The sequence below is a fragment of the Mixophyes fleayi genome, chromosome 10, assembly GCF_038048845.1.
Source record: "Mixophyes fleayi isolate aMixFle1 chromosome 10, aMixFle1.hap1, whole genome shotgun sequence".
Lineage (NCBI taxonomy): Eukaryota > Metazoa > Chordata > Amphibia > Anura > Limnodynastidae > Mixophyes > Mixophyes fleayi.
Window position 1 is genome coordinate 14345013 of NC_134411.1, and position 26938 is coordinate 14371950.

The window sequence follows — 26938 nt, forward strand, 5'->3', positions numbered from 1 at the left end:
TATTCCACAACAAAACAACATGGTATGAGTCATTTTAATTTCCATAATCTCTTAGATATTCCAGATACATGTATGCGTCGCATATATTATTTTGACTTAGCAATGAATCCTAGAACTAGCTTATCCCAGTGCGTTCTGCACATGACAGTGTCATATTGGAGACATTTTGGACTTGATTCATTAAGGAACGTGAATGCCGATACGTGCTGTAAAATCGTTTGCATGCGCTCAGAACAGGACTATGAGCCAGTGAACGCAGCAACATCTAAGTTCTCTTTGAGCGCCCAGTACCCTTACGAGAGCCTATGTAGTTCACAAGCAGGACGGGGAGGGGAATGGGCGTAGTTATGTAGTCAATATACAGTAAGGGGGTGCCAAGCCTGAGCGATCTAGGCAACATCTGCTTCAAAGTTTGGGCATCTCTAAGGTACTTGGATTTTTGTTGTATCACTTGCATTAGATGCAGGGCAGGTGTGAGTGCCAATTGATAGTGATGACGGTTGCGAATGCATGCTAGAACGTGTGTGCAATCAGGATCAATGGTAAAAATGCATTTTATGTACAGTAGTCTCTAGTAATAACATTAAGATACATGCATTCAATGGGATTTAAAAAAAAAGACTTTTTCTAATATTTTTTTAATTAATGATTATGGGCCTGATTCATTAAGGATCTTAACTTGAGAAACTTCTTATTTCAGTCTCCTGGACAAAACCATGTTACAATGCAAGGGGTGCAAATTAGTATTCTGTTTTGCGCATAAGTTAAATACTGACTGTTTTTTCATGTAGCACACAAATATCAACTTTAAATTTTAGTGTACAAATAAGTTATCAAGCATTTGTGTGCTACATGAAAAAACAGTCAGTATTTAACTTATGCGCAAAACAGAACACTAATTTGCACCCCTTGCATTGTAACATGGTTTTGTCCAGGAGACTGAAATAAGAAGTTACTTAAGTTAAGATCCTTAATGAATCAGGCCCTTTATTATTAACAGGTGACAATCATTTTTTAATTTTTTTTCTGTGTGTTCTTTTGAGACTTAACATTCCACATATGTATTGGACGTATCTTGCAGTGTATTGTTTCTGTCAAAGCAGAGCGCACCTAGACCTGTATTCAACAAGAGACATTTCTTTAGGTCCGTTCCTAGTTGAATATGGACATTCGTACACCCAAATTAGGTACAGTTTAAAAAGAAAACGCAATTTACATTCATTCTGCGTGCCTTAATGAATCAGGCCTTTTGGTTTAAAGACTTGTCTTCTTATGTTTAATTAAATATAAAATTAAAGCATGACATCAGTCTTTGTCGAAAACAATAGTGAAACACTTGCAACTGCTAAAAACATTATACCAGTCGCTATTTTCAATATTATTTTAAAACATTTAGTAATCATCAGACATTATGTGAAGCTTTACAACAGGCTAAGAATAGAGATAATGATATGCATACAAACAGATTTGCATTCACAAGTTGGCACAAATAGTAAAGAAAGCCCTGCTAATGAGCGCTTACAATCTGAAGGGATAGGAGCCATCTGAGATATACTAAATGCTAAAGGTGACTTGGGTATATAATTGGTATATATAGGTAGCGTAAAATAGGAGGAGAGAAGAGGTTAAGTAGTATTCAGAGGTACTGTAGAGGGAATAGCCCTCTAAATAGGTGGATATTAAGGATGTGTTTGAATGATGCAAAGTTGGTGAAGAGTCTGGTGCTTGGGGCACCATTGAAGTATTATAAGATGTAATAGTGAGTAGACGTTATAAGAGGGAAGGAAATCACTACAGGATCAAATTGGTCATTGGTCACGTTGGCAATCTAATAATAAGCAGAGTGATATAGGTAAGGGACAGTCTTTTAAATATGATTTTGGAGGGTACAGAGAGCCAGTGCAGGGCACGTTCTAAAGCAGATACAGCTATAGAGCGTATGTAGAAGCTTAGAAAGCCTTTAGGATAGACTAGAGCAGAGGGCATTTTAGAAGACCAGTTAAGAGGCATTTACAGTAATCAATGCAGGAAATTATGAGAGAGTCTTAGACCTAGATTTACTAAACTGCGGGTTTGAAAAAGTGGAGATGTTGCTTATAGCAACCAATCAGATTCTGGCTGTCATTTTGTAGAATGTGCTAAATAAATGACAGCTAGAATCTGATTGGTTGCTATAGGCAACATCTCCGCTTTTTCAAACCCGCAGTTTAGTAAATATATGCCCTTTAGTAGCTTAGTGGACGTCTCTTTAATGTACTTTAATAGTAAATTAAAGCTGGGGCTCCGTGAGCAGTTGAGGATTTATATAGAATGTTTATGGCAGCAGTTAGTAAGGGGCAGATTACAATAGATGACATCACATGATTTGCACACTGATTTCTGCTTTATAGCAGTTTATCACGCTATTTCACTACACATGCCTTAATAACCCAACACTTTTTCAATGTGCTTTGATATGTCCCTTGATGGACATGCTGGTACAGCAATATGCATTACAAGCCATGAAGTAGTGGGAGCAAAAAGGGGAGAGTTGTGAGGAGCAGTAATATGAGGGAGATTTATTGAAAGTGCTTTCACAACAGTAGGAGGTATATTTCTCTTATCCATCACTTCAGCACTCTGGACAGAGCTTCTGAATAAACATTAATGACAACTTACACAGACAGCTATGCTAAACAAGCTCACTCCCTTCTTCTCCTGCACTGACAGCTCACCCCACCCAGTCTCAGCTCCCTCCTCCTACTCAGTCCCATCCGCTGGCCCTTTAACTGCTCCATGTCTCTTCTTACCCTAAGGCTTCTGCTGACTCAGTTTAGGCTCTAGGCTCTGGTGGTTGTGACAGCCTAGCTGTGGCCAGTCTGGAAGCTAGGTACAAAAGAATCTGGGAATACATAGAGAAAGGCAGAGGAATGCGCATAAATCAGATTGCTAGCTCATGGGAATAGATATATTTCTTGTGTACTCAGATGCTACTCATTTACAGTAAGTCAAAAGCTTTTAGTCTATGTATGTATGTATGTATGTATGTATTTATTTGTGTATATATATATATATATATATATATATATATATATATATATATATATAAATATATCTATGATGTGTCTCTGGAACAGTCCCCAGAGACGCATTGACACAATATTCCGGTTGAAATCTCCTCGCTCGCCATAGAGGTGCGCATAAAGATGAGCAGAGATTCCTTACCGTAATACGTGGCAATGTGCGCGGACGTAGATAAAGGCGAAGCTGATTCTCAGTCTAATATGGATGGGGTGGCCCATAACCACATATGGCCCTGTAAGACATATGGAGCTATGAGGACATTTTCCATTTGTACCCAACATGTTAACAGTGACCAGGCTTTCAGTGGGACCTCTGGGGCAATTGTAGCTGCTATGTTATGCTTTGTTAAAAGGAGGTTTAACAGCCGACCCCGTCTCTTATGCAGATGCATTCATTTCTGTCTGTGTATGTGTGTGGAGAAGTAATATATACACTTGTGTAGTCAACCTTTTAGTGGGATAAATGCCCATTCATTAGGAACTAATCTTTGATGAATGAGACACTTTGTGAGTGAGGACAATAAGGGTAAAATATTAATTAGTAATACAACGGCAAACAAAACGATTAAATAAAACAAAGTGGAAGATAATGTAATCAACTGCATTAGTAATAATAGTAGTAAAAAAAACGTAAAATAGATAAACATAAATATAATAAAAGTAAAATAAATTAGGTGGAATATGGGTAGGATGGGGGAAGATCTATGGCATGTGAATAAAAGGTGGGTAGATACAAGTAAAGTAGAGATAATGCAGTAGAAGTGAAAGAATATATTTTGGAGTGGCGAGAAAATGTACTGGTGCACTCTTCAAGGGGTATATTTACTAAGCGGCAGCTTTGAAAAAGTGAAGATGTTGCCGATAGCAACCAATCAGCTTCTAGCTGTCATTTTGTAGAATCATCATCATCATCACCATTTATTTATATAGCGTCACTAATTCCGCAGCGCTGTACAGAGAACTCATTCACATCAGTCCCTGCCCCATTGGGGCTTACAGTCTAAATTCCCTAACATACACACACAGAGGTCAATTTTGATAGAAGCCAAATAACCTACTAGTATGTTTTTTGGAGTGTGGGAGGAAACCGGAGCACCCAGTGGAAACCCACACAAACACGGGGAGAACATACAAACTCCACACAGATAAGGCCATGGTTGAGAATTGAACTCATGACCCCAGTGCTGTGAGGCAGAAGTGCTAACCACTTAGCCACCGTGCTGCCCATGTACTAAATAAATGATAACTAAAATCTGATTGGTTGCTATAGGCAACAACTCCACTTTTTCAAACCCGCCGTTTAGTAAATATACCCCCTTGGAATTTTTTGAAACCTTAAAGTTATCCAATATTTACTTTTTCAGGTTCCTCAAATTCTACAAACCCAACAATTCTAAGCCAATAGTAGACAGTTGGACTCCGACTAAGGCAGAAGAACCTTTACAACAGCTAAGTGCTTTTACCACAGATGTTTACTGCTCCACAGACATTCCTCTGTCAGCAAGATTAGCTCTGCACATGAATTCTAAAATAGCTGCGTGCCAATCATACAGCATCACAATTGTGTCAAAAGCGCAGATGCTGCAAAACTGGAAGAAAATCTTCCATCCCACATTTGTTTGTGAACTTCCTACATATGTCTGCGTGAAACCACAGAGAATAAGGCAGAATGTGTGATTTCCAGGCTGAAATTGGTGCAGTACAGGCTGAAATGCAAACTGGAGAAACAATTTCATCATGTAGTGCTTGTAATGTACTAATTCTAAGTGACTGGCTTTAATTATACAGGAGTGGACACATTTCAGCCATCGTGATACTAATGCTGTCTCTGATAATGGGTGAAACATGCTGACTATCTTATAATTCAATACAATTCACCAAGAATGATCTCGTTATTGCGAGGATGCTCTTTCACCAATTTATATTTAAGAATATATACCTTCAGATATTACAATATATTGTTGGACAATCAGAAACTCAGAATAAATGAGTTATTTTTTTTGTGGGTTTTTTTTTAATTCCATGCCATAAAGATTTTCTGTCTTTATAGTATATTTTAAATAGTATTCAGTGCCAAAATACTGTCATTCAAAGCAAAAAGCCATTTTATGGGTCAAATCAGCATTTACCCTATCAATTCACCATGGACTAACACAGCTATGATTGCACTAGATAAGTCAGCTAGAAATGGTTGTTCTCCCTGTTATATATGAGAATGCAACTCTTTAAAATATGACCATGTAAATGGGCAAAGCAGACATCATATGAAGGCATATATTTTATTACCATACAATACAAAGGGGCATCCAACACCAAGGGGTAAATTTATCAAGCTGCGGGTTTAAAAAAGTGGAGATGTTGCCCATAGCAACCAATCAGATTCTAGCTGTCATTTTGTAGAATGTACTAAATTACTGATAACTAGAATCTGATTGGTTGTTATGGGCAACACCTCCACCTTTTTCAAACCTCGCAGCTTGATTAGAAAACAAGAGGGTCCGCACACCCATGTGACACTGCTGTTATTGCGCTTTGATGAAAGTTATTGGAAGGGGAATGCAATCCGGATTATCTGACAGCAAACAAACTGCCCAGTGAGATTAAACAGAAGGACAGAGGGAGACACAGAATGGAACAGAATATCACAGAGGGCAATAGAGGGGAAAAAGGAGCAACATAAAAAAAGAGAATAATAAATATAATAACTATAATAATGTAAATACCAGAGATGAAGCTAAGAGAAATAATAATGTAATAACATTTTGTTATCTTGTTTTATTCCCAGCTGAAGCCATCGGCCCCTTTGGTTAGAACCAGGATTCTGTTTACCATATTGGCAAACTAGAGCCATGCCTAGAGCTGTGTTGTCATGGTTAACCACCTTATACCTTATACCACCTTATACCTAAGGAGGAGGGGGTGTTGGGAGAATGGTATAACCATACGGAGGGCATAGCTACAGATTTAGGGCACATTCATTCACAATGCCTCGGGCAGCCCCGGCCATACTGGGGTTATGCTGCTACTGCCAATTACTATATAGATTATGAGCCTCATTTACAGTCGGACGCAATGTGCATCTAAGATGTGTAGGAGTGGGAGTGTGCCGCAGCTTGGTAGGGTATTACAAGTGGCATGCAACCCCAGTTGCATACCACTCGTAATACCCTACCGAGCTGCGACCAGTTCCTGCAGCTAGCTGACTAGTTGTACCAACTAAATCCTGATCAGTGGCTTGCTGCCGGCGGCTGCATACTATGTGCAGGTCCGTTCAGCAGTGACAGGCAGGAACAGTGTGCTGCCCGGCTGCTCTGATTGTGTTTTAAACACAGTCACGCCTACATAACTCCGTGTTCCACCCTTTCCCTCCTACTGAGACGCAGGCTGTCGCAATGTACACTGCAGACAGAACTGATGCTTACTGCGCATGCGCGTCGGTGAAAATGTGCACAATGAGACTGAAATGGACTTTGCGTCGACTCTAAATGAGGCCCTATGACTGTAAGTTCTTGGGAGCAATGCCCTCTTACTGTATGTAAACATAGTCACTTTATAACTGTATATCCATATGTTTGGTATGATATAAAAAATGCATATTAATAGTAATAATAAAAAAATTACTGGACATACTAAGAATCACTCACCAACTGCAATATATGTGAACAATGAAAGCAGCTTATTTGAGGAAGTTGTATCTATTTCTCTACCTATTTTTGCTTTTGACAACCATCCCTGTAAGATCCTTTAATGGGACTGCAGATCCAGAAGGAAGAGTAAAGACACCACTTCAAAATCCTGATTACTGTCACTTTAAGCTTTATTAAATTCAACTTAGCCATTTTCTCCTAATATACTTCTAGTATGAACATTATTTCAATAAATAATGACACTAAGGGGTTGTTGCATTTGTCTTTATTTCATGTGTCACAGTTGTGTACTCAAATCTTTTATTACATTGTGATTTATGTGCATAATAATGCACTTTCCCACATGAATCATTACTTGAAGCACACCTTCCAACTGACCTAATTTAGGCAGGACAGTCCCGACTTGAGGTCTCTGCCTCACTGTCCCGATCGGGGCAGCTTTGTCCTGCGGGACGGGAAGTATCTCCTGTTCACTGCTGTACTGCAAAACTATTTTATTAATATTACACTCACAAGAGAATTTTGGATTGTTAAGACCAGTGCATGTGGGTCTATGTCTCTTCCTGCTGTCCTGCGGGTTTGAAAAAGTGGAGATGTTGCCTATAGCAACCAATCAGATTTTTGCTGTCATTTTGTAGCATGTACTAAATAAATGACAGCTAGAATCTGATTGGTTGCTATAGGCAACATCTCCAATTTCTCAAACCCGCAGTTTAGTAAATATACCCCTAGATCTTACTACCTTACTTGCAACACCATTTATCTACTTACAGGATGTTCTTTCTATTCAAGCAAAAATGGGTGCATGACTTCACAAAACAATGTGTATTCTGGAAAGCCACAGTTTAGCAGCTATTTAAATGACCCTTCCTGCATTAAAGCAGCAATGTCATACCACTGGCGAAGAACAACAAACATGAGTGGAATACGAAAGTAAAGCTTAAGCCACACATGACACAATCTTAACTAGAGCTCAGAGAAACAGATCAGACTTCAGTTTGGCCACTCACATCAGTGCTCAGATTGTATGAGATACAGCTGTTTGACATTTGGGCTGAGCATTCACTGGGGCTGGTTAGTGCAATTAAAAGATGGTTGCTGACATAAGGGTCATCCATGGTGACCATCTGACCAATTTACTAACTTGTCCAAACAATTCTAGTCTTATTATTTTTGGGCATAGAGGTTGTTTTGGGACCACAGACCCTGCAATACATTGGATGTGACGAGAAGAGATTATAGAGAGCATTATGCAGACATGGCTGATTCTAGATGTGTAAGGAATATGAGGAAAGCTAGAGAGAGTCAGATGGGAAAGGAGTGTATTTGGTAGAAGAGATAGGAGAACATGAAAGGATAGGAACATAACAGAAAGCTTTGAGGAAAAGAGAGAATGAAAAAAGATGAGGGATAAAAAGACAGTTATGAGGACAGAGAGGAATAAGCAGACAGCAGATGGAAGAAGAACCTTAAGGGAAATTGCAAGAGATTAACTTTCAAAGCGAGAGATACCCGTCGAGGGTCCGGATTTATCAAAGACAGTTCTGTTTTTTGGAGTACATTCCAGTGTGTTAGCATTCATCCCAAAGTACATGATGCTGTACCGCTGCAAGAAATACTGTTACAAATGAGCATTACAAATATGCAGCTTGTCAGTAAAGTAGTATAAAGCCAAGTGTGTACGTGTTATCAGGCTGTAAGCACACACTACAGCATGCTGCTGGTACGAGTCTCTCACCTACAGTCTTACTTTTTTCAATAAAATCATCTTTATGGTAAGCATCTCCCCTTACTTATGACATATCTTATTATCATTACATGCCAGGCCCTAGAGTGCAACTGTCACCAGGCAGAGAGCGCTCCTGGTGTCTGCACACCATGGAGGAAGCCATATTGTGGTCTGTTGCATTCTCAGTCATGTTACCGGCCCCTAGTGAATGTATACACTGCTCTGACATAGGTACCGGTTCTGCCCACAGTGTGTAGGCAATGGGGGCACATTCATTGCAAAATGTAACATTATAAGTGATAGAACTGGAGATTGTCCCTCTCATACTTATATATTGTATATTGTCACCCTCACCCTCACTTATGCTCAGTGAACTCTAGATTGTGAATGCATTGAATTAATTCAATAGGGTGCAGCCGAATGGAACATGGGAAATGCACATTGTATATTATGCACCCAATATGTTATGTATATATCATATAAATACTTCATAATTAGTCCATTTAAATTTTATTGAATAATTGGTAATAACGGGATCCTATATCATGATTGTACAGTATGTCCCGGTTATTACAGCTTGATAAAGAGACTAGGGCCTAGATTTACTAAGCTGCGGGTTTGAAAAAGTGGGGATGTTGCCTATAGCGACCAATCAGATTCTAGCTTTCATTTATTTAGTGCTGTCTACAAAATGACAGCTAGAATCTGATTGGTTGCTTCAGGCAACATCCCCACCTTTTTCACACCCGCAGCTTAGTAAATATAGCCCATGGAAGTCTGGAAATATGGCTCTAGTATCATGTCATCTGTTGCAACAGATTGCAAATGAAAGACATGTTTAACTTGATTAAGGTATTAAGAACCACATGTGAGGACACTGAGAAGCAATGTTGACCACACTGCAAAAATTACCCCACTGGTAAAACAAAAATACAGTCAAAATGTGAGAAGTGGATTACATAATTAAAAATATATCTAAACAGATAACAGTATGGTTCTTCCAATACCACTGGAGGTGTCCATGGATAAACATCTGACCCATTTGTTCATGCTACTTGGTAATGTCAATTCTATATTTAAGGAAGATATTGGGTTAAAGGGGAGTAGGGCATAGCCAATATCAATATTGTTCCATGTGGGTTCTTCTTCATGCCTCCAATGTAAAAATACTCAGCAATATATTAAAAAAAAAAGAAATTTCAGGATGGAGTAAAATTATAAGACTTTGAAATGGCTCACAGCTCTGGGGTCATAAGTTCGATTCCCGACCATGGCCTTAACTGTGAGGAGTTTGTATGTTCTCCCCGTGTTTGCGTGGGTTTCCTCCGGGTGCTCCGGTTTACTCCCACACTCCAAAAACATACTGGTAGGTTAATTGGCTGCTATCAAAATTGACCCTAGTCTCTGTCTGTCTGCCTCTCTGTCTGTGTGTGAGTGTGTGTCTACATTAGGGAACTTAGACTTTAAGCTCCAATGGGGCAGGGACTGATGTGAATGAGTTCTCTGTACAGTGCTGCGGAATTAGTGGCGCTATATAAATAAATGATGATGATGATGATGATGATGATGATGATAGTGAACACAGGTCTTTCCAAGGTCTGGCCTTTGTTCTACAAAGGCAGCTTTTAGCAGAGGGGGTTTCATCTCAACAGTATGGTATTGAAATCCATAGGCGGAATCTGTCTAAGGGCTTTTGAGCCACAAAGTTACCATTAGTATGGAGCATAACATATGTGCCTCATTTACAGTTAAGGAGCACATCTAGCTAAAGGGTGCAAGTTTGCACCTGAAATAATCATGTTGTAATGCAAATGCAATTTTGATTTATTGCCTGTAAGGAAAATACTGCCTGCTTCTGTATATAGCAATATAGCACACAAATACTGGTCAGCTTTATTTTAGCACTGCAACTTAGAGTCGGGCTAGGACACCCCCACCCCAAATCTTGTCTGTATGCACATTTTAAGTTTGCTCCCCCTGCAGTGCAATGTACTCTTGCCGTAAGGCAAATTGCACCTTCAAGCTGGATTCACTCCTACCTCTATATGAAGCCCATTATTTTTATCTCCGTAGTACATTTTATTTCAGGGAATTATAGCTGATAAAAGAGGACGCCAGACAAAGAGGCTGGAGGAGTGTAAGAGAGAAAGGGATATAGACATGAAGTTTGATACAGCACCATCTGCCCACCCCTCCGTCCTATACAAATACCTCCCCCTGTAATCTCACAAGCACAGCTTAGCCCTGATCTACTCAGTATCCATCTGCTTTGTGATTTCTGCTGATTGTAAGTGATCTGGGGAACATGGGTGACCTGTCAGCTCCATAGTTTATATTTATTTTGTATTTTCAACCAGCATGTGCCTTTTCAGAAAGGACACCCAACAAATGATCCACAATGCATTGCAGACCTCATCTTTAACAAGGAATACAAAAAATGCAGCCACAGAATTGACAGGAAGAGGAGAATTCGCTCACAGTCAACAATTTACTAAGCTCTTTTGTATTATAATTTACCTTGGAACCCAATTCAATCAATAGGCTGTATAGATTGACTGACACTGGGAGCTATGCCATAGTAACGAGTGGTACCCTCTCCTCATTCAGACTAGAGATAGTACACCGTTATGATGTTAGTGCCAGACTAAGTGCAAACACATTTACTTATTAAATGTGAAATTGCACACCATTATTGCAAAGCCCAAATTAACACCATTGGGTACTATGCAACCCTGCTGAGGAAATAGAAGTGGTAGTGTAAATAACTATACAGATGCTACCATCATGAAATCACAGCAGGTCACTTTCTTAAAGGCTACTACGTCAACAGACCTCTGCACATGCATTAATGTAGTGCTTCCAAAATCCGGTCCTCAGGGAACCCTAACAGTGCATGTTTTCCATATCTCCTAGCAAGAGCACAGGTATAGCAGTATAGCAGTTACTGTCTGTCACATTGTAAAAGATTAACACGTGGTACTAATGATTGATACTGCCACAACTGGAAAACATGCAATTTTAGGGGCCCCTGAGGATCGGAACTGGGGAAACACTGCAATAGTGCAAGGAAAAAGTAAAGCAGTGCTATCTTAGTACATCATTGGTCTGTACTAACACTATCTAGCAGGCTTCACCTATTTCAATTGCTGTCCAGGGTCCTGAACTTGTAAAACAAACAGTACAAAAGTGATTTGACATTATGGGAAATGTGGACCAAGTAGAGAATAAATTAACATCTTCAGAGTTAAACTCTTCCTGCCAATCCTGTAGCTGATTACTCTATAATGCAATCAATGTTCTAATGGTGATGAGTTTAAGTTATTTAGAATGAAAGGAATTAACTGTGAATAGACTGACATTAAGCAATCCCACCTTCTTTGAGTGCTAGGTACAGCACTAAATATAGGACTGGAAGGATGGGAGGGCTGGACAAAGACCTGCTAGGAAATTAGTGAAAGGCGGATGCATAGATGGACAATCTGCGGTTCTCTAGCAAAATAAGAGTTAATCCTGTTTTGTATGTGGCTGACCTCCATTGGTCTCTGTAATCCTAGTGCACGGAGGCAGCACTGAGACTGCAGATAGAGGCTCTATATATAACTCTGCAGCAATGAGCGGTGACAAGGACCCTCGCAGGCACTACAGTACAGACTCCCACACTGTCTGCACACTACAAATACACTTTATATATTGCAGCCCAGGCCATTGCGCTGAACACTGTATATATATATATATATATATATATATATATATATATATATATATATATAAAATGCATGTTCTTATAGTGCATAGCCAAACAAATGAAAACACACATATTTCATATAATGCTTGCCCTGCATATTGCATATCTTCCAGACACCATACAAGGAACGGCACTGTGCAATCATGGAGACCTATACCACACACATGTATAACACCATATATTAAAACAGCTCTGTTATAATGTGATTACAGGTTTGGTTCTGTGCAGTTCTGGTACATACTACACCAAAAATAAAAGCCTGATAAACACAGCATGGATACATAAGAGAAGCATCTTCTCAACATAAGATTAACTTTGTGCATATATTTCAGTGTCCGTTCATTGGATATTACGTTATACTTGGGCTGCCTGCAGTGCAAGCTCTTAGGAGACAGAGATTTATGCCTCCATAGTGAACTCTACTGTCAGCTCGACAACTTCATGGAAAGGAGAGATGTCATTGGCTGAAATCAGCTGCTATGTCATCTCAGAGACTCTTACAGTTAAAGGCTGAAAAAGCAGATAAGTGGGCAGGAGATTTTGCAGCATATCTGTTCCTAAATGCTTCCGGTCAGTGAAATGAGGGAGAACACACACCTCACCATAAGTAAGAGAATCGTACTGTGTTTCCATGCTGCAATAGAGAGACCCACAAATATGCCATTAGAGACCTGGCTTGGAATACACAGACAGCAATGCTGTCATGCAATGTATCCCCAGATTATCTGAAGTCAGAAGGTCACCTCATGCTGGACTGCCTGAACTTGTCATTGGTATTATACAGTAATTATACCAATACAGGCCTTTCTGAGCCTGTCCTTACAATCTGCTCTCATCACCATCATTTATTTATATAGCGCCACTAATTCCGCAGCGCTGTACAGAGAACTCGTTCACATCAGTCTCTGCCCCATTGGAGCTTACAGTCTAAATCCCCTAACATACACACACACAGACCGAGAGAGACTAAGGGCAATTTAATAGCAACCAATTAACCTACTAGTATTGTTTTTGGAGTGTGGGAGGAAACCCACGCAAACACAGGGAGAACATACAAACTCCACACAGATAAGGCCATGGTCAGGAATCGAACTCATCACCCCAGTGATGTGAGGCAGAAGTGCTAACCACTAAGCCACTGTGCTGCTCTCAGGGGGTTCCCTGGATTCCTTACTTCTAGCAATCTGCAGCTAATACAATTATTCGTGCTACATAAGGTGAAAAATGATTGCGGATAATATTCCACTACTTAGCAATTAGGTATATACTCTATTTGCCTGTGCTTGTTTGGACTGCAAACTACAGATATCAGTGGCATTAATATGAAAACAATCAAAACCTACTGACACTTCCATGTGTGCCACAGATGCTTAGTGCAGGATCTAGACAGCCATGTGTTATGTCAGAGGGTTGTGAATTGCAGTGGACAAAAAAGGGGAGGGGAGAGGGGGTTGAAGAACAAAGATGATTAAACATAAACAATGGCAGATATTGTGACATGAGCAAGCAGCAAAACCAGGCGTCTCTGCTGGGACCGGAAGCCGCCCAGTGGCTCAGACAAGTATGTATAGCTGAGTCGTTTGAGGCTTAAAGGGCAGCTAGGGTCTCAGAAGGGTCGTAACTTATTTGGTAACATCCTGTTTGTGGCTTGATTCCCCTGTGTCCCAAGTATTAAAGACGCTTGATTCATTATACAGGCAGTATTTATAGTGCTCCCTAAAGTAGACGGTAGATTGCAAATTCTTTTTTATCACTACTTCAACATAAGTTTTGTACGTCTCTGCTGTTTTGCTGTTACCTTAAATAAGAAACATATAGAGAACAGGGACATACAAGGTAGACATAATAAATGTAGGTGTAAAAAAAAAGGGTAGGGAGGGCCCTGCTCCCAAGGAGCTTACATTCTTACTGGGAGGGGACACAGCTAAGAAAAGATGAGAGAGTGTGGTTCAGAGTGGACACAAACATACTAGTAGGTTAATTGGCTCCTATCAGATTGACCCTAGTCTGTCTGTGTGTGTGTTAGGGTACTGTAAGCTCCAATGGGGCAGGGACTGATGTGAGTGCATTCTCTGTACAGCGCTGCGAAATTAGTGGCGCTAAATAAATAAATAAACATTGCCACAGTTGTGGGTGTGTATAGTATAGTATAGGCGGGGTAGGCTCTAATAAGAAGATGGGTTTTAGAGAGCATATAAATTCTGAAGGAGAGTCTGGTGGAGTTTGTATGTTCTCCCCGTGTTTGCGTGGGTTTCCTCCGGGTGCTCCGGTTTCCTCCCACACTCCAAAAACATACTAGTAGGTTAATTAGCTGCTATCAAAATTGACCCTAGTCTATCTGTCTCTGTCTGTCAGTGTGTGTGTGTTAGGGAATTTAGACTGTAAGCCCCAATGGGGCAGGGACTGATGTGAGTGAGTACTCTGTACAGCGCTGCGGAATCAGTTGCGCTATATAAATAAATGGTGATGATGATGATGGTGATGGTAGGGCATTCCATAAGTGGGGATATTGGCACTGGATAAGTCTTGTAGACAGGAGTGGGGAAGGGGGGGGGCGATTTACCAGAGATAAGGTAAGGTCAGAGGTCGATCTAAGAGGGTGCGAGGGAGAGTGCTTTGAGATAGGTTTGAGAAGTGTGAAGATGTTGTATTGTTGAGGGCTTTATAAGTGGAGTAACCAATTTGTATTGGATTCTGGAGACTATGAGCAGACATTGTAGGAATTAGCAGAGTGATAAAGTGGATATGGAGCAGAGAGAAAGGAAGATCGGTGTTGCCACAACATTTATGCTGTACTGAAGCGGGGATAGATGCAAGAGAGAACTGCCAGGTAGGAGGAGGTTGTAGTAGGCTGATTTACATAGACAATAATGAAGGTTATGTATGAATGCTGTATAGCCCTCTATTTGGATTATACTCCAATAGGAGCACTTTCTTTGAGAAGCATACAGAGTGCAATATGGCCAGTGTTTAGTACCCACAGAGCCCCAGGACAAACAGCTGCATTGAGCAGCCCCTGGGGCTCCTGCAAGGGGAATCACCAAGTAAGTAAGGTGTATATATTAGGTGGTAGTGCAGCTTTAAGGTTAAGCAAAATTCCATTCCTTAAGTGGTTTAGTCCGAGAGAGGTGTTTTACCAGGGCAGTACTATGCTATTGTTCTCACAGATAACTCTCTAAGAGTTTGCCAGACATGAAGGTAAATAGTGTATGGTTAATGTGTATCCTATATGGAGAAAACAAAGAAATCCAATTCAGAAAACAGGCAACTGAAAGATGGCAGAAACTGCAAAAACAACAGCATTTTGTCCTAAAATAAAGGCTGACTCACTTTTTTGTGGGAAATAATTCCCCCCCTGCCTGCTATACATTACCTTGTGTAGCTGTAATAGCTGACAGGCTTTCCCTAAAACCTCCCTTATAAGAAGCTGGTGAATACAGGACCCCTTCCGAATGCGTCATTCACCCACTGTCACTGAATTCAAAGTCCCAGCATAGCAAGCTATGGGGAATCTATTGTTCTACAATTATTACAACTGAATTTAGCCTTTAACTCAAATATCTCTCTAAATGAAATGAGGAAGTGGGCAGTGTTGCTGCTTATCATCTGACATTGGATTTTAGAGCAGTTTGCACGGCAGAAAGTAGAAAGAGCACATTCACAAGTAAGATCTGGGGGTATATGTATCAAGCTGCGGGTTTGAAAAGTGGAGATGTTGCCTATAGCAACCAATCAGATTCTAGCTGTCATTTTGTAGAATGTACTAAATAAATTATAGCTAGAATATGATTGGTTGCTATAGGCAACATCTCCACTTCTCAAACTCGCCGGAAACTTGTAACTTGATACATTTACCCTCTGGTGTCTGAGAAGATACCTGTCACCTCTGATAACTTATTATGGACAAAGCACACAAGTGTGTGAGAATCTGTTCACATCTAAACAATATAGCTTTGGTGGTGTCAGTGGTGGTGTTGGTGTGTGTGGGGTTCCTCTCCATTTACTACCCTTAGTGGGGCTCTGCGAATCACATTTTTCTGGCATTTCTCGAATCATCTTCATCGCTGCCAGGTCTTCTCCTGCCCCTACTACGGGGAGACCTTTCACAGCAGCACCAAGGCTTTCATTCAGAGCCATCGCGTTGGATCTATCTTACTGTCCTTGCCAGAACCCCAACCCAAATGTTGTTATTGGTAAGGTAAAGAAGTTAGTGAAGTTCTTTCATGAAGGGGGCAACTACTTAGGGTATTTTGCTGATCCAAAAGGTCTGTCAGTCAAAAAGTAAGTAAGCCACAGTTCAGGCGATACTGAGTCTGACTAGAGACTAGGGGGGAAATTTAATTAGATGTGAGCTGCTGACGCACATCACCTCGATGTCCGGCTTCGCACAATGACGGCCAATACGATACAGAATCTCTGTTCCTTTTCTCCTCGCGTTACTACTATGGGATGCGATGGAAAATGAGCAGACTTTTGAAAAAAAAACATTGAGGCGATATGTGACATAAGCTGAATTCTCCCCTAAGTGTCAATCACAAAAACACAGAAAAAATGCCATGCTTCAGTACAAGAGCCACTAAATCTAAAGTTGTCAATTTTCATTTATTTTCTGGAACTGAAGGATCACATCTCGTATCAGTAGTTTTGTTCCGGAACAACCAAAGTGTACAATACAATGGCTTCACCCATTCCTCATGAGCCCACCTGAGTGAGTTGCGGCTCTTTAGGTCTTTTTGTGTATAAGTGTGAATAACGGAACCCCGGGAGGTGGTTCTGCAATGAGCCTGCGCCAGTTATCATATTATCACCATCAGTTATTTATATAGGGCCACTAATTCCGCAGCACTGTACAGAGAACTCACTCACATCAGTACCTGCCCTATTGGAGCTTACAGTCTAAATTCCCTAACATACACAGACACACAGAGAGGCCAAGGTAAATTTTGGTAGCAGCCAATTAACCTACCAGTATGTTTTTGGAGTGTGGGAGGAAACCGGAGCACCCAGAGGAAACCCACGCAAACACGGGGAGAACATACAAACTCCACACAGATAAGGCCATGGTCGGGAATCGAATTCAGGTGCTGTGAGGCAGAAGCGCTAACCACTAGGCCACTGTACTGCTCTAAACATATAGATGACGCTGACTAATTAGTAGGGCTGCACTTTGGACTCTGTCTCCTGGTTAGTGTGTGAAGAAAACATCTCTTGTAAAGAGAGCCCAATTTTATTGGATATAATAGGAGAAGCTTGGAGATTTGGGCATTCTATGGAGAACGTGAGCTGGCTGCAGAAATGATATTTTGTTCACAAATACAAAAGATTTCATCTAGTGGGACAAGATATTCTAATAAACTTCAAGGGAAGGAGACAGGTAAGTGTTTCAGAGAATTCTAAGATTGGCAAAAATACCAATTTATACAGGGAGATTAATATATTCACATAAACCAACGGAAATATAATATCAAAACTGTTACATTTGAAATATATGCAGCCCCAATGACCCCTGGTTTAAATAAACGAGTCTCTGTGTGGCCGTATTTTAGCAGAATAAATAAAAACTTGCTAGAAATGATGTGATGGTGGAAAGTGATAGTGAACAGAACTTTTTACATAATATCTTTGCTGACATTGGTATTCCCATCAGAGTCCACAAAACGTTGTGCGAAGCATCCACGTGGACAATGATCAAAAGGTGGTGTGGGGCACACGCTGGTGTATATAACATGTGGAACAATAGCCACGTTTGTGCATTACAAATTGTAATTTTTCTTTGTAAATGACCCTCACTAATTGATATGTTTTCAAATGCAGTGGTGACAGTCAATTGTTCATTTTCATTAAGCAGCTTAAAAACTGTTCTGTGTGTAGCATTCATTGTGCGAGCATCTAATTACCAACACAATGTAATACAGCTGAACCAGCAATCCAGCATAATGAGGGGATACATTGATCCTTTTGTAAACCTAGAGGAAAATCCTCCAGATGATGTATATCCACTATGCCCTCATGCATGACACAAGATCTGGTGGTCAACAGTGGAGGACAACCCCCTATATGTCACTGGTGACCCTCCTGTAACATCCCCATTTATGGAGAATGGTACATTCCAAAAACATACCAGTAGGTTAATTGTCTGCTATCAAAAATTGACCCTAGTCTGTGTGTGTGAGTGTGTGTGTGTGTGTGTGTGTGTGTGTGCGTGTGTGTGTTAGGGAAATTAGACTGTAAGCTCTATTGGGACAGGGACTGATGTGAGTGAGTTCTCTGTACAGTACTGCGGAATTAGTGGCGCTATATACTGTAAAACTTTGATGATGATGATGATGATTAAGGTATATTTTCCCGGTAAGATGGACACTATGGGCATCAATTATAGTTTGACGGACTGTGTATTCTGAACGTAGGTGCAAACATACTGTGGTAAATTACATATGTATGATGAGTCGTTAGTCTCTCAAGATACGTCCAACTTCAAAAAGGCAGTATTTCTGCGGCAGGCGCATGTCAGGTGTAAGAATGAGTATACTTATGCCTCACGATAGCGTAGAGTTGAGGCTTAATAATGTTAATAACTACGTAGGTCAAAAGGCGGATTACCCTATTTGCACACAGTATATTGTGCAGTATTATATATAGTACTCAAGAGAGAAAGGTGTTTTAACAGTGTGAGTAATAAAGGCTAAAGCTGCATTTTTCATGTAATATAAAATTAAATATAAACAACCCCTCATATGTTGTTTAACCCTTAAAAATCCAATGAGAACCGTCTTTCCTTCAGTAGTCCAAAAGGAAATGACAAATATGGAAATAGATGGCCGAAAGCTGATGTAATATAGACTTGATGCTAATGAATTAAGTAATAGTAAGTACCCGTTGGTGAGGTGCATAAGCAAACAGCCAATCAGAAGTGGCTAGCTAGTGCTGCTGCTACACATACTGTACAGTCATACTTGCCAACTCTCCCTGAATGTCAGGGAGACTCCCTGAAATAGGGGTGATCTCCCTCACTCCCTGAAGAGTCTGGTATTCTCCCTGATGCTGAGCCAGTACAAGACGTGGTTGGCTTCGCCATCTGTAGCATGATGACACAGTTCAGAAATGGTGTCCTATGCCCATGTATTGATGCCTATGGAGGTGGCCATTTTCATGGAGACCAAGATTTAATCAAAGACTGACAGGTAAGACAACATGACTTCAGTAATGGAGACAGAAATGTAAAAGACACTTCAGTCTCTAGAGATTCATTAGCTGCTTTTCTGTAATGCATAGTTGCCTACTCTCCCGGAATGTCTGGGAGACTCACGCATTTCTGGGAGACCTCCCGGGCTCCTGGCAGAGCAGAGAAACCTCTTGGTTCTCAACCCCGCAATAGATAAGTGGCGGGGGGGTCTTAATGACGCAAATATCGCATCATCTTAGCCAAAAATTATGCGATTCATCAAGCCCCGCCCCCGCACGCCCACCTCCCCCAGGATCTCAGTATGTATTGGAGAGTTAAGCAAAAACTATCAGGACATTGAGCAGTAGCTGTAGTCGGTATGGGGCAAGGGTTAAACAGCAACATTACATCTTAATGAATAACACTATAAACCGGGTTTCAGACAAGGGAAGGGCTTAAATATTTATATAACAAATATAACATTGAATTTAGGTGCAAAATTTGCCCTGGATCACATCAATTAATCAGCAGTTCTCTTTTATCTGCTTAGTGAAAGTTACACAAGGGAAGTGAATACTTGAATGGTTGCTATGGTTTATTGTCAGTTGTGCCCTTAAATGTACCCTGGAAAGTAATGATATAAATGCATCTGCCATATGGAAGTGGGTGGCATCAGGGGGCCTGTAAGAGGATCGATATAGAAGTACCGTGTAGGTGTTTGGCAGGTCCCAGGATATAGGCACAGCTGTGAGTGTTTCCAGGGGTTGTTTCTCAAAATAAAATTAGACACGGACACCAGTCTCAGCAGAGGTGACATGACCCTGAGAACCACATCTGCTGACAAGCGCTGGGTGCCTGTGATATCGGCATGTAATGGAAAAGTTTACACCTGGATTGAAAATCGTTTTTCATTTACAGATAACCAACAATTCAAGGATATAAATACTGGGGGAAAATTAAAGTTTAATAGATTCCTACTGTATTACAGCTGAAGCCACATTTCCCATATTTAGGATAGTAAAGGTCATTTTCTAACGGCAAAATATTCAGGCACAATAAATTTCTGTTTGTGCAAATGCGCCTAATTGTTCATCGTGGACATAACAAATATGCCGCCCACGTAATGCCTTCATTCCAAAGTCTGGAACTGTCCCCATAAAAGTGCAACGCATGACATTATGCAGCTAGAAATGTGCATGGTGGAAAGGGTACAAATGCCACTTTAAAGGCCACCCTACTGCCACGAGCTTCATTCAACTTTTATGTGTTTCTCCTAAAATACTGCTATACTATTCAGCTCAATGATAAACCGCCTTTGAGTAATGTCAAACAATGGGCTATATGGACATACACACATATATACATGTACATAGAGCACTAGTAATATTTAGTTATTACACATAATGCAGCTCTGCTTTACAACATAAATGTCCAAGTCGCGATTGCAAGTTCCATCATTTTCAAGTGTCGGTCTCTCCTCACATCGGAAGTGGCTGTGTCTGTTTACAGTAGGTATTTTTGACATGTCGCTCTGTTCAGTTTGGTAATAATTATGTAGCTGTAAACACTGTCGGTGTTTACAGCATCGTAAATTCGTACTACATCCGTATAAATCTGTACTGAACCATATCTGCTCCATATCCTTTAGTCTCCAGCTTCCCAGTCCATGGAAGAGGAATGTGCCTCACACACAAGTGTCAGACCTTCTTCAAGTGAGCATGGAAGACTTTCATTCTCACCCACGGATGCAGGGTGTTCGGCCACTACGGGGGCTCTGATGGGGGGCAATCCTGGAGCCCCCCACGTAACCCTCCACCGCACCTGAGGAAACCACTCTGCTCTGAAAAGAGTCCTCTTCTGTGAGGTGGATTCACAATGGGGGTGTGCGCCGACTGCTCACACTCACAAGAGGCCACCTTCCTGCTTTTTTTGGAGCAGAGGTGGGGGGGGGGGGTTACAGCTGCCGAGTTCCGCCCCTGATCTCCCAGTAGAACAACCTGCAAGAACCTTATCTATCTATCTATCTATCTATCTATCTATATATATATATATATATATATATATATAGTATATATAGTATTTGCACCTGCCCTGTAGCATATACGTCTCATTGTCATATATGGGTGTGGTCTGCATGAGCCACATATGTGTAAACACACCCTTTCAGTACTCAGCCAACGTTAGAACACAGAATTGCATAAGTGTTCATAGTGGCATATGCGTGCACCCACTGGGCATGCACAGACACTATACGCAGACTGGTATACTTTCCACTCTGCATCAGACCCATAATATACACATACATTGGGGCTGATGCAGATTTGGCTGCAATTGCACCCCAAATCCCAGGCGCAAATTGCGTTGACTAAAAGAGATGCATTTGCGGGCATATGCAAAGCTGCAACTATCGCCAGATACATTCAGGTCTGAAACAGTAGCGTATGCACCAATAGGCTTCAAAAACCTCTCTAAGATATTAGAAACATCTCCATGTCATGTGAATAATTTAAATAAATTTGCTTAAACGCACACAAAAGCATGTAATATGCATGTGCAAAAAAGAAAGCACCTATTAGCGTCAGTGGAGCATTCGCAAACAGCCAACCACAAGAGGTTCACTATTGCCCCTGTGACCTTCATCACAATCATCCGCTATATGCACCTGCTCCACATATAATACGGCTTGGACAGGGGTATATGCGTCTGTGTCCCTTTATGCATCTGTTTAGCAATTGCGCAAACATACTCTTACTGTACTCAGCCAATAGAATGCCCCTTCCCTCCCCCGTACCGCCTCTCTAGGTGCAAGCGGTGCCCACTCTCCTGGGCATGCACAGGACAAGTTCACACAAAATACGCTATGTAAACTGGTGTGGTACTGACTCTGCCTTAGCTCCAATATGTGTGTGTGCATATATATATATATATATATATATATATATATATAAATAAATATATATATGCATATTTATAAGTATGCACACACACATACAAATCTGAAACACATGATATATATATATATATATATATATATATATATATATATATATATATACATATATATATATATATATATATATGTCTGTGTGTGTGTAGTATAGTAGGTGAGAGGTGTGATCCAGGCCTTTGTTTGTTACAAGGGGGTCAGCGGTGTGTGATTGGTGACTCTTTATTAGGAAGAGGTGAGAGGTGTATTTCTAGTAGGATATGTCCTGACATATTGTGTGTGTGAGTGTCTTTGTGCGGGGGAGTGGGTCATCTGCCTTTGTGTGAGAACTGACAGAAGGGGGGCATATGGATCATTTTCACATTGCCTGAAATTCTCAGCTGAATTCCCTCTGGCTAATTACGCACCGGTCGCTCCTAACACCTGCTTCTCCTTCCAAACAAAAAAAACAAAAAAAAAAGCCCTGTCCCCTTCTAAATACTATCCCTCCACATCCCCCCCTTCACCAAGCCCTTGAAGATCTAAGCTGTGGCTATTGTTCCCCTGTATGACGGATGGTAACACGCAAGCATGTACGCTACCAGTGCTGTCACAATGAGGGTTTACCCTTACACTGCCGTCCACAAACACACACACACACACAGACGCTTCATCTAAGAATTCAGCAGGTTTGTCTATCTCATCCTGTAAACTTCAGTCACTGGATCACCCATTCTTACCTCCACAACAGCTACAGACAGCTATTATATATATATATATATATATATATATATATATCTACAATCAGGAAATAAGAAAAGTAATATCTCAGCATGTTCCTGCAATCAACAATAGCTATAAATGAAAGCTGTCTAAACTAACATTGAGAATATGTAGTTGACAGATCACCAAACCTCATAATTTAACAAAATGTAAGTTCTCTGTATCAAACATAACTCATAACTGTCTAAGATTTACCTCATGAAATATAGTTTAGAGATCACCTCATAAAACATATCCAATATTAAAACCTAATTGTTTATCTAATGATCATTGATCATAAGTATAAACCTAGCACTGTCTAAAGTGTGGGCTTGACCTGGTTTTGACAATCAGCAACACTCCAGTATTCCTTGAAGTACAACTCCTATCAGCCTCATCCAACTGAATTGAGAGTTCAAGCTGGTCCGCACCCTGGATCCAGAATCTAGAACTAACCCAGCATGCTTGGGATTGTAGTTCACCAGCACAGTGACAGGGCATGATGGGAGTTGTAGTTCCTTGTCACGACCTTTCCATTTTCAGTTTACAAACCTATGATGTTGAAGCACCTTTCTACTCAGTGATATTCATTGGCTGGAAGCTCCACGTTGATTTCTAAATATGAATTTATATGGCTCATTGTTAGCTCTGGTTCAGATCCCAACAATATAATATAGAGATGTAAGGTTTATTTTTTCCTATAAATTTAGAGGCTCTTCTGAGTAAACCGAACTTTACTACAAAAAAGATTACTACAGAGTATTAGTCAAAAATGACACCAGAATCAAAATAGGTGCCTTTGGTGGCTAAATAGGCTTTGTAGTTGCAATCTGCATTGTTGTATATCAAGATGCATCCACAGTATCCCTGAATGAGCAAAGGTGTTGTACAGTCCATTTATACTGTCAGTACTGAGTGAAAAGGAGGAGACAACAGCAGGCAAACAAAGACACTTGTGACCTCTCATTTTAGTCTAAGAACTGTTTTAAGGTGTGTTGGCCATATATACCACCATAGTCATTTATATATCAAAAATCCAAGGGCCTTGTCCATCGCAGCATAAGAGCAAAAGGACAATAGTACACAATCACTGTGCATAGTCCCTATGTATCATAAAGAAGGCACACAATCACGTGGTAACCCATAAAATAATTTTGGTTTATAAAGACACCTATTAAGTTCATAAAGGTGCAAGGGTATCTTCACGTAGAACAATATGTCTACGAAAGCCATGAAAAATGTGCCCCCTAAATGAATAAACATGGAGTGAATCATTGCACAAGACACTAGGATATGTGTGGAGGAAATGTTGTCGTTTTCACACAATGACAAAGTTTACAATCAGCTGCTGCTGGGTCCATTAACATATGGCAGCTACAAGTATATAACTAGGTGTATTTTATCTAAGCTAAGCATGTACAATGACAGTGCATTTCTAAAGGTATATTTCATGATTTCTGATCAGTGTTTGCTTCACTGAAATCTCCTACAACTTACAAAAACGTATGAATTCTGGCAAAAAAAAAAAAAATGTCCCTTTATTATAAATGACTTGTCAACTAATGAAGGGTTATTCTTCCATCTGCCCTGCCCTATCCTCTTTTGACACCTAGGTAATATCACTGCCCCTTGTGCTATAACCTCTGGGAAGTTGCTATATATCTCCTGATATAATAATAATAATGGTTTTCTCCACCCCATACCAGCCCTGGTGAAACCAGGCCCGCAATCCTCCACCAGCTGTCTTGTGAGCTTAGCCTGCAGATTTCTGGTGGTTTATATATATATATATATATATATAAAAAAAAAACATCTATCCTCCACAAGACCATTTCTGATCACAGGTCCTCCTACAGAATCATGAATTGCTCCCACCCAATCCTTCCTCCTACATCTTTGTTTCCGGCACTACTCACCTGTCTGCCCCTTTCCCAGTGTTTTCTCTAGCCGGTATGGGCCAACGTACTGCATGTGCGGTGTTCCACCACCATCTTTCCCAACAGTGGTCATCTTCCCCTCTCTCTTTCCACGGGGATCCAGATGCAAGGAAAATCCTCAAGAGAAAAGGGGGGAGGAGGGCTGGGGACGAAGAGGGGGGGGGGGGATGGCTGTCTTTGCTTCTTCTCCCCCCCTCTCTTGCTGGATAAACCTGTCCGTTCTTGTGACGCCCAATTGAAATCCTTTTGGTCCTCACCATCAATAAAGACCTGCTTTTCTCTCCGTCAGCTGGACCTTGCCGTATGTCCTGTCTAGATGCAGAGTTCTGGAGACTGGATGTAATGAATGAAACAAAAAAAGAAAAAAACACACCCCAATGAAAAACAATGCACCCTTCCCTTTTTTTTGTGAGAAGAAAATATATAATGCAGCTTTGATAAAAAAAAAAAAAAGGCAAGCTGGGGAGACAAGGACAGTGTTAAGGTGCAGGGAGCATGGTGTGGATGCTGCCGTGTTACATACAAGCAGCTCAGCAGGAACCTGCTGATCAGTCCTCACGCTCACTGCTAGAGGTGGGGAGTGAAGGGGGGGGGGGACATGCAGCCCTCTGGAGCTGGGATGTTAGCCAGACTAGGATTGGTAGATGCAAAGCTGTTGTCTGGTTGGTGGCAGAAGGATGCATTTTAATTGGACTGAGGAGGGGGGTTACCTTGTGTGTAGGGATGTGTGACTGTGCTTGCAACCTTGTATCTTATAATGTTTTGTGTGCAAAATATGTGCAATTACATTTGTGCAACAATAAACTGAAATAACCAAAACAAGAGATTTGTATATTATAATAGTTTCATAAAATATACACTGTTCCTTGTCTAGGATTGAAACTGATGTTTGAGTTATGAATAATATACATTTCAACCATATGACAATTAGAGACACTCACATAAAGGGGTATATTTACTAAACTGCGGGTTTGAAAATGTGGAGATGTTGCCTATAGCAACCAATCAGATTCTAGATGTCATTTTTAAGAATGCACTAAATAAATGAAAGCTAGAATCTGATTGGTTGCTATAGGCAACATCTCCACTTTTTCAAACCCGCAGTTTAGTAAATCTAGCCCAAAGACTCATATAACAGGTTTAGAGCACACTGCACTATACATGACTTAGGATGTGACTATTAATTTATGCACTGGAAGAAATGTGCTTGTGATAATATATATCATTAATTGTGTTAATATTTACAACTCACATTTCACCCAATGCATACATTTTAACAGCATTTATTGATTATCCAGTACAGAGAGACAGAGAGACACACACTAATTCCATATCAGTTTTCTTGGCAAACATTTCCTTACCAACCCCTATATTACTTGCAATATTTGCTTTATACAAGTCTGTGTTCTACTTCCCCCTATAGCTAAAAAATGCTCTAATATTATGCTCTTAATAACCCCACCTCTAACACCCATAGATGCAAGCAAAATATTTGTAATTTTCATGCAGCTACTGAGCCTATGTTATGTATTATGAATGCAAACAACGTAGAACATTTTACATGAATTATTTGCAAACATCTGCACACTTGCCAACACTCAAATAATATTTCCAGGACCAATATTGTGCAGGGGCTTCTGTATACATTACATGAGATTTTCTGTAAGCGCGAGACACTGAATGACATAGAAACGGTATATAACAAAGTACTATGGCATTTTAATTAATCATTTTCACTAAATGCTACAGAATTATAACTGGTAACGGGTCTTCCATACACAACAACAAAACAATTCCAAGCAGTGGTTTATTATTCGGAAACAGGGACTTTGTGCAGTACTAACACAGAGATGGTTGCAAAACTAATCAAATTGTCTCATATATTTCTGTATTTTTAAATATACTCCATAATTACTAAGCATTTCTTACAGGTATTCTTTAATTGCTGCAACTGCTATATATAAACCA

The 26938-nt window shown here is 40.4% G+C and overlaps 1 protein-coding gene across 7 annotated transcripts in view; it reads right to left on the bottom strand.

Annotated features, from left to right (window-relative positions):
* The window catches only part of BRSK2 (BR serine/threonine kinase 2), a 98693-nt gene extending 73157 nt beyond the window's left edge, over positions 1 to 25536 (bottom strand). For all 7 annotated transcript variants that reach the window (XM_075187914.1, XM_075187913.1, XM_075187911.1 and 4 more), the window contains exon 1: positions 24950 to 25536. In XM_075187914.1, coding sequence (XP_075044015.1) covers positions 24950 to 25043 — 94 coding nt within the window. In that variant the 5' untranslated portion in view covers positions 25044 to 25536. The remainder of the gene's footprint in view (positions 1 to 24949) is intronic.
* Positions 25537 to 26938: the final 1402 nt, after the last annotated feature.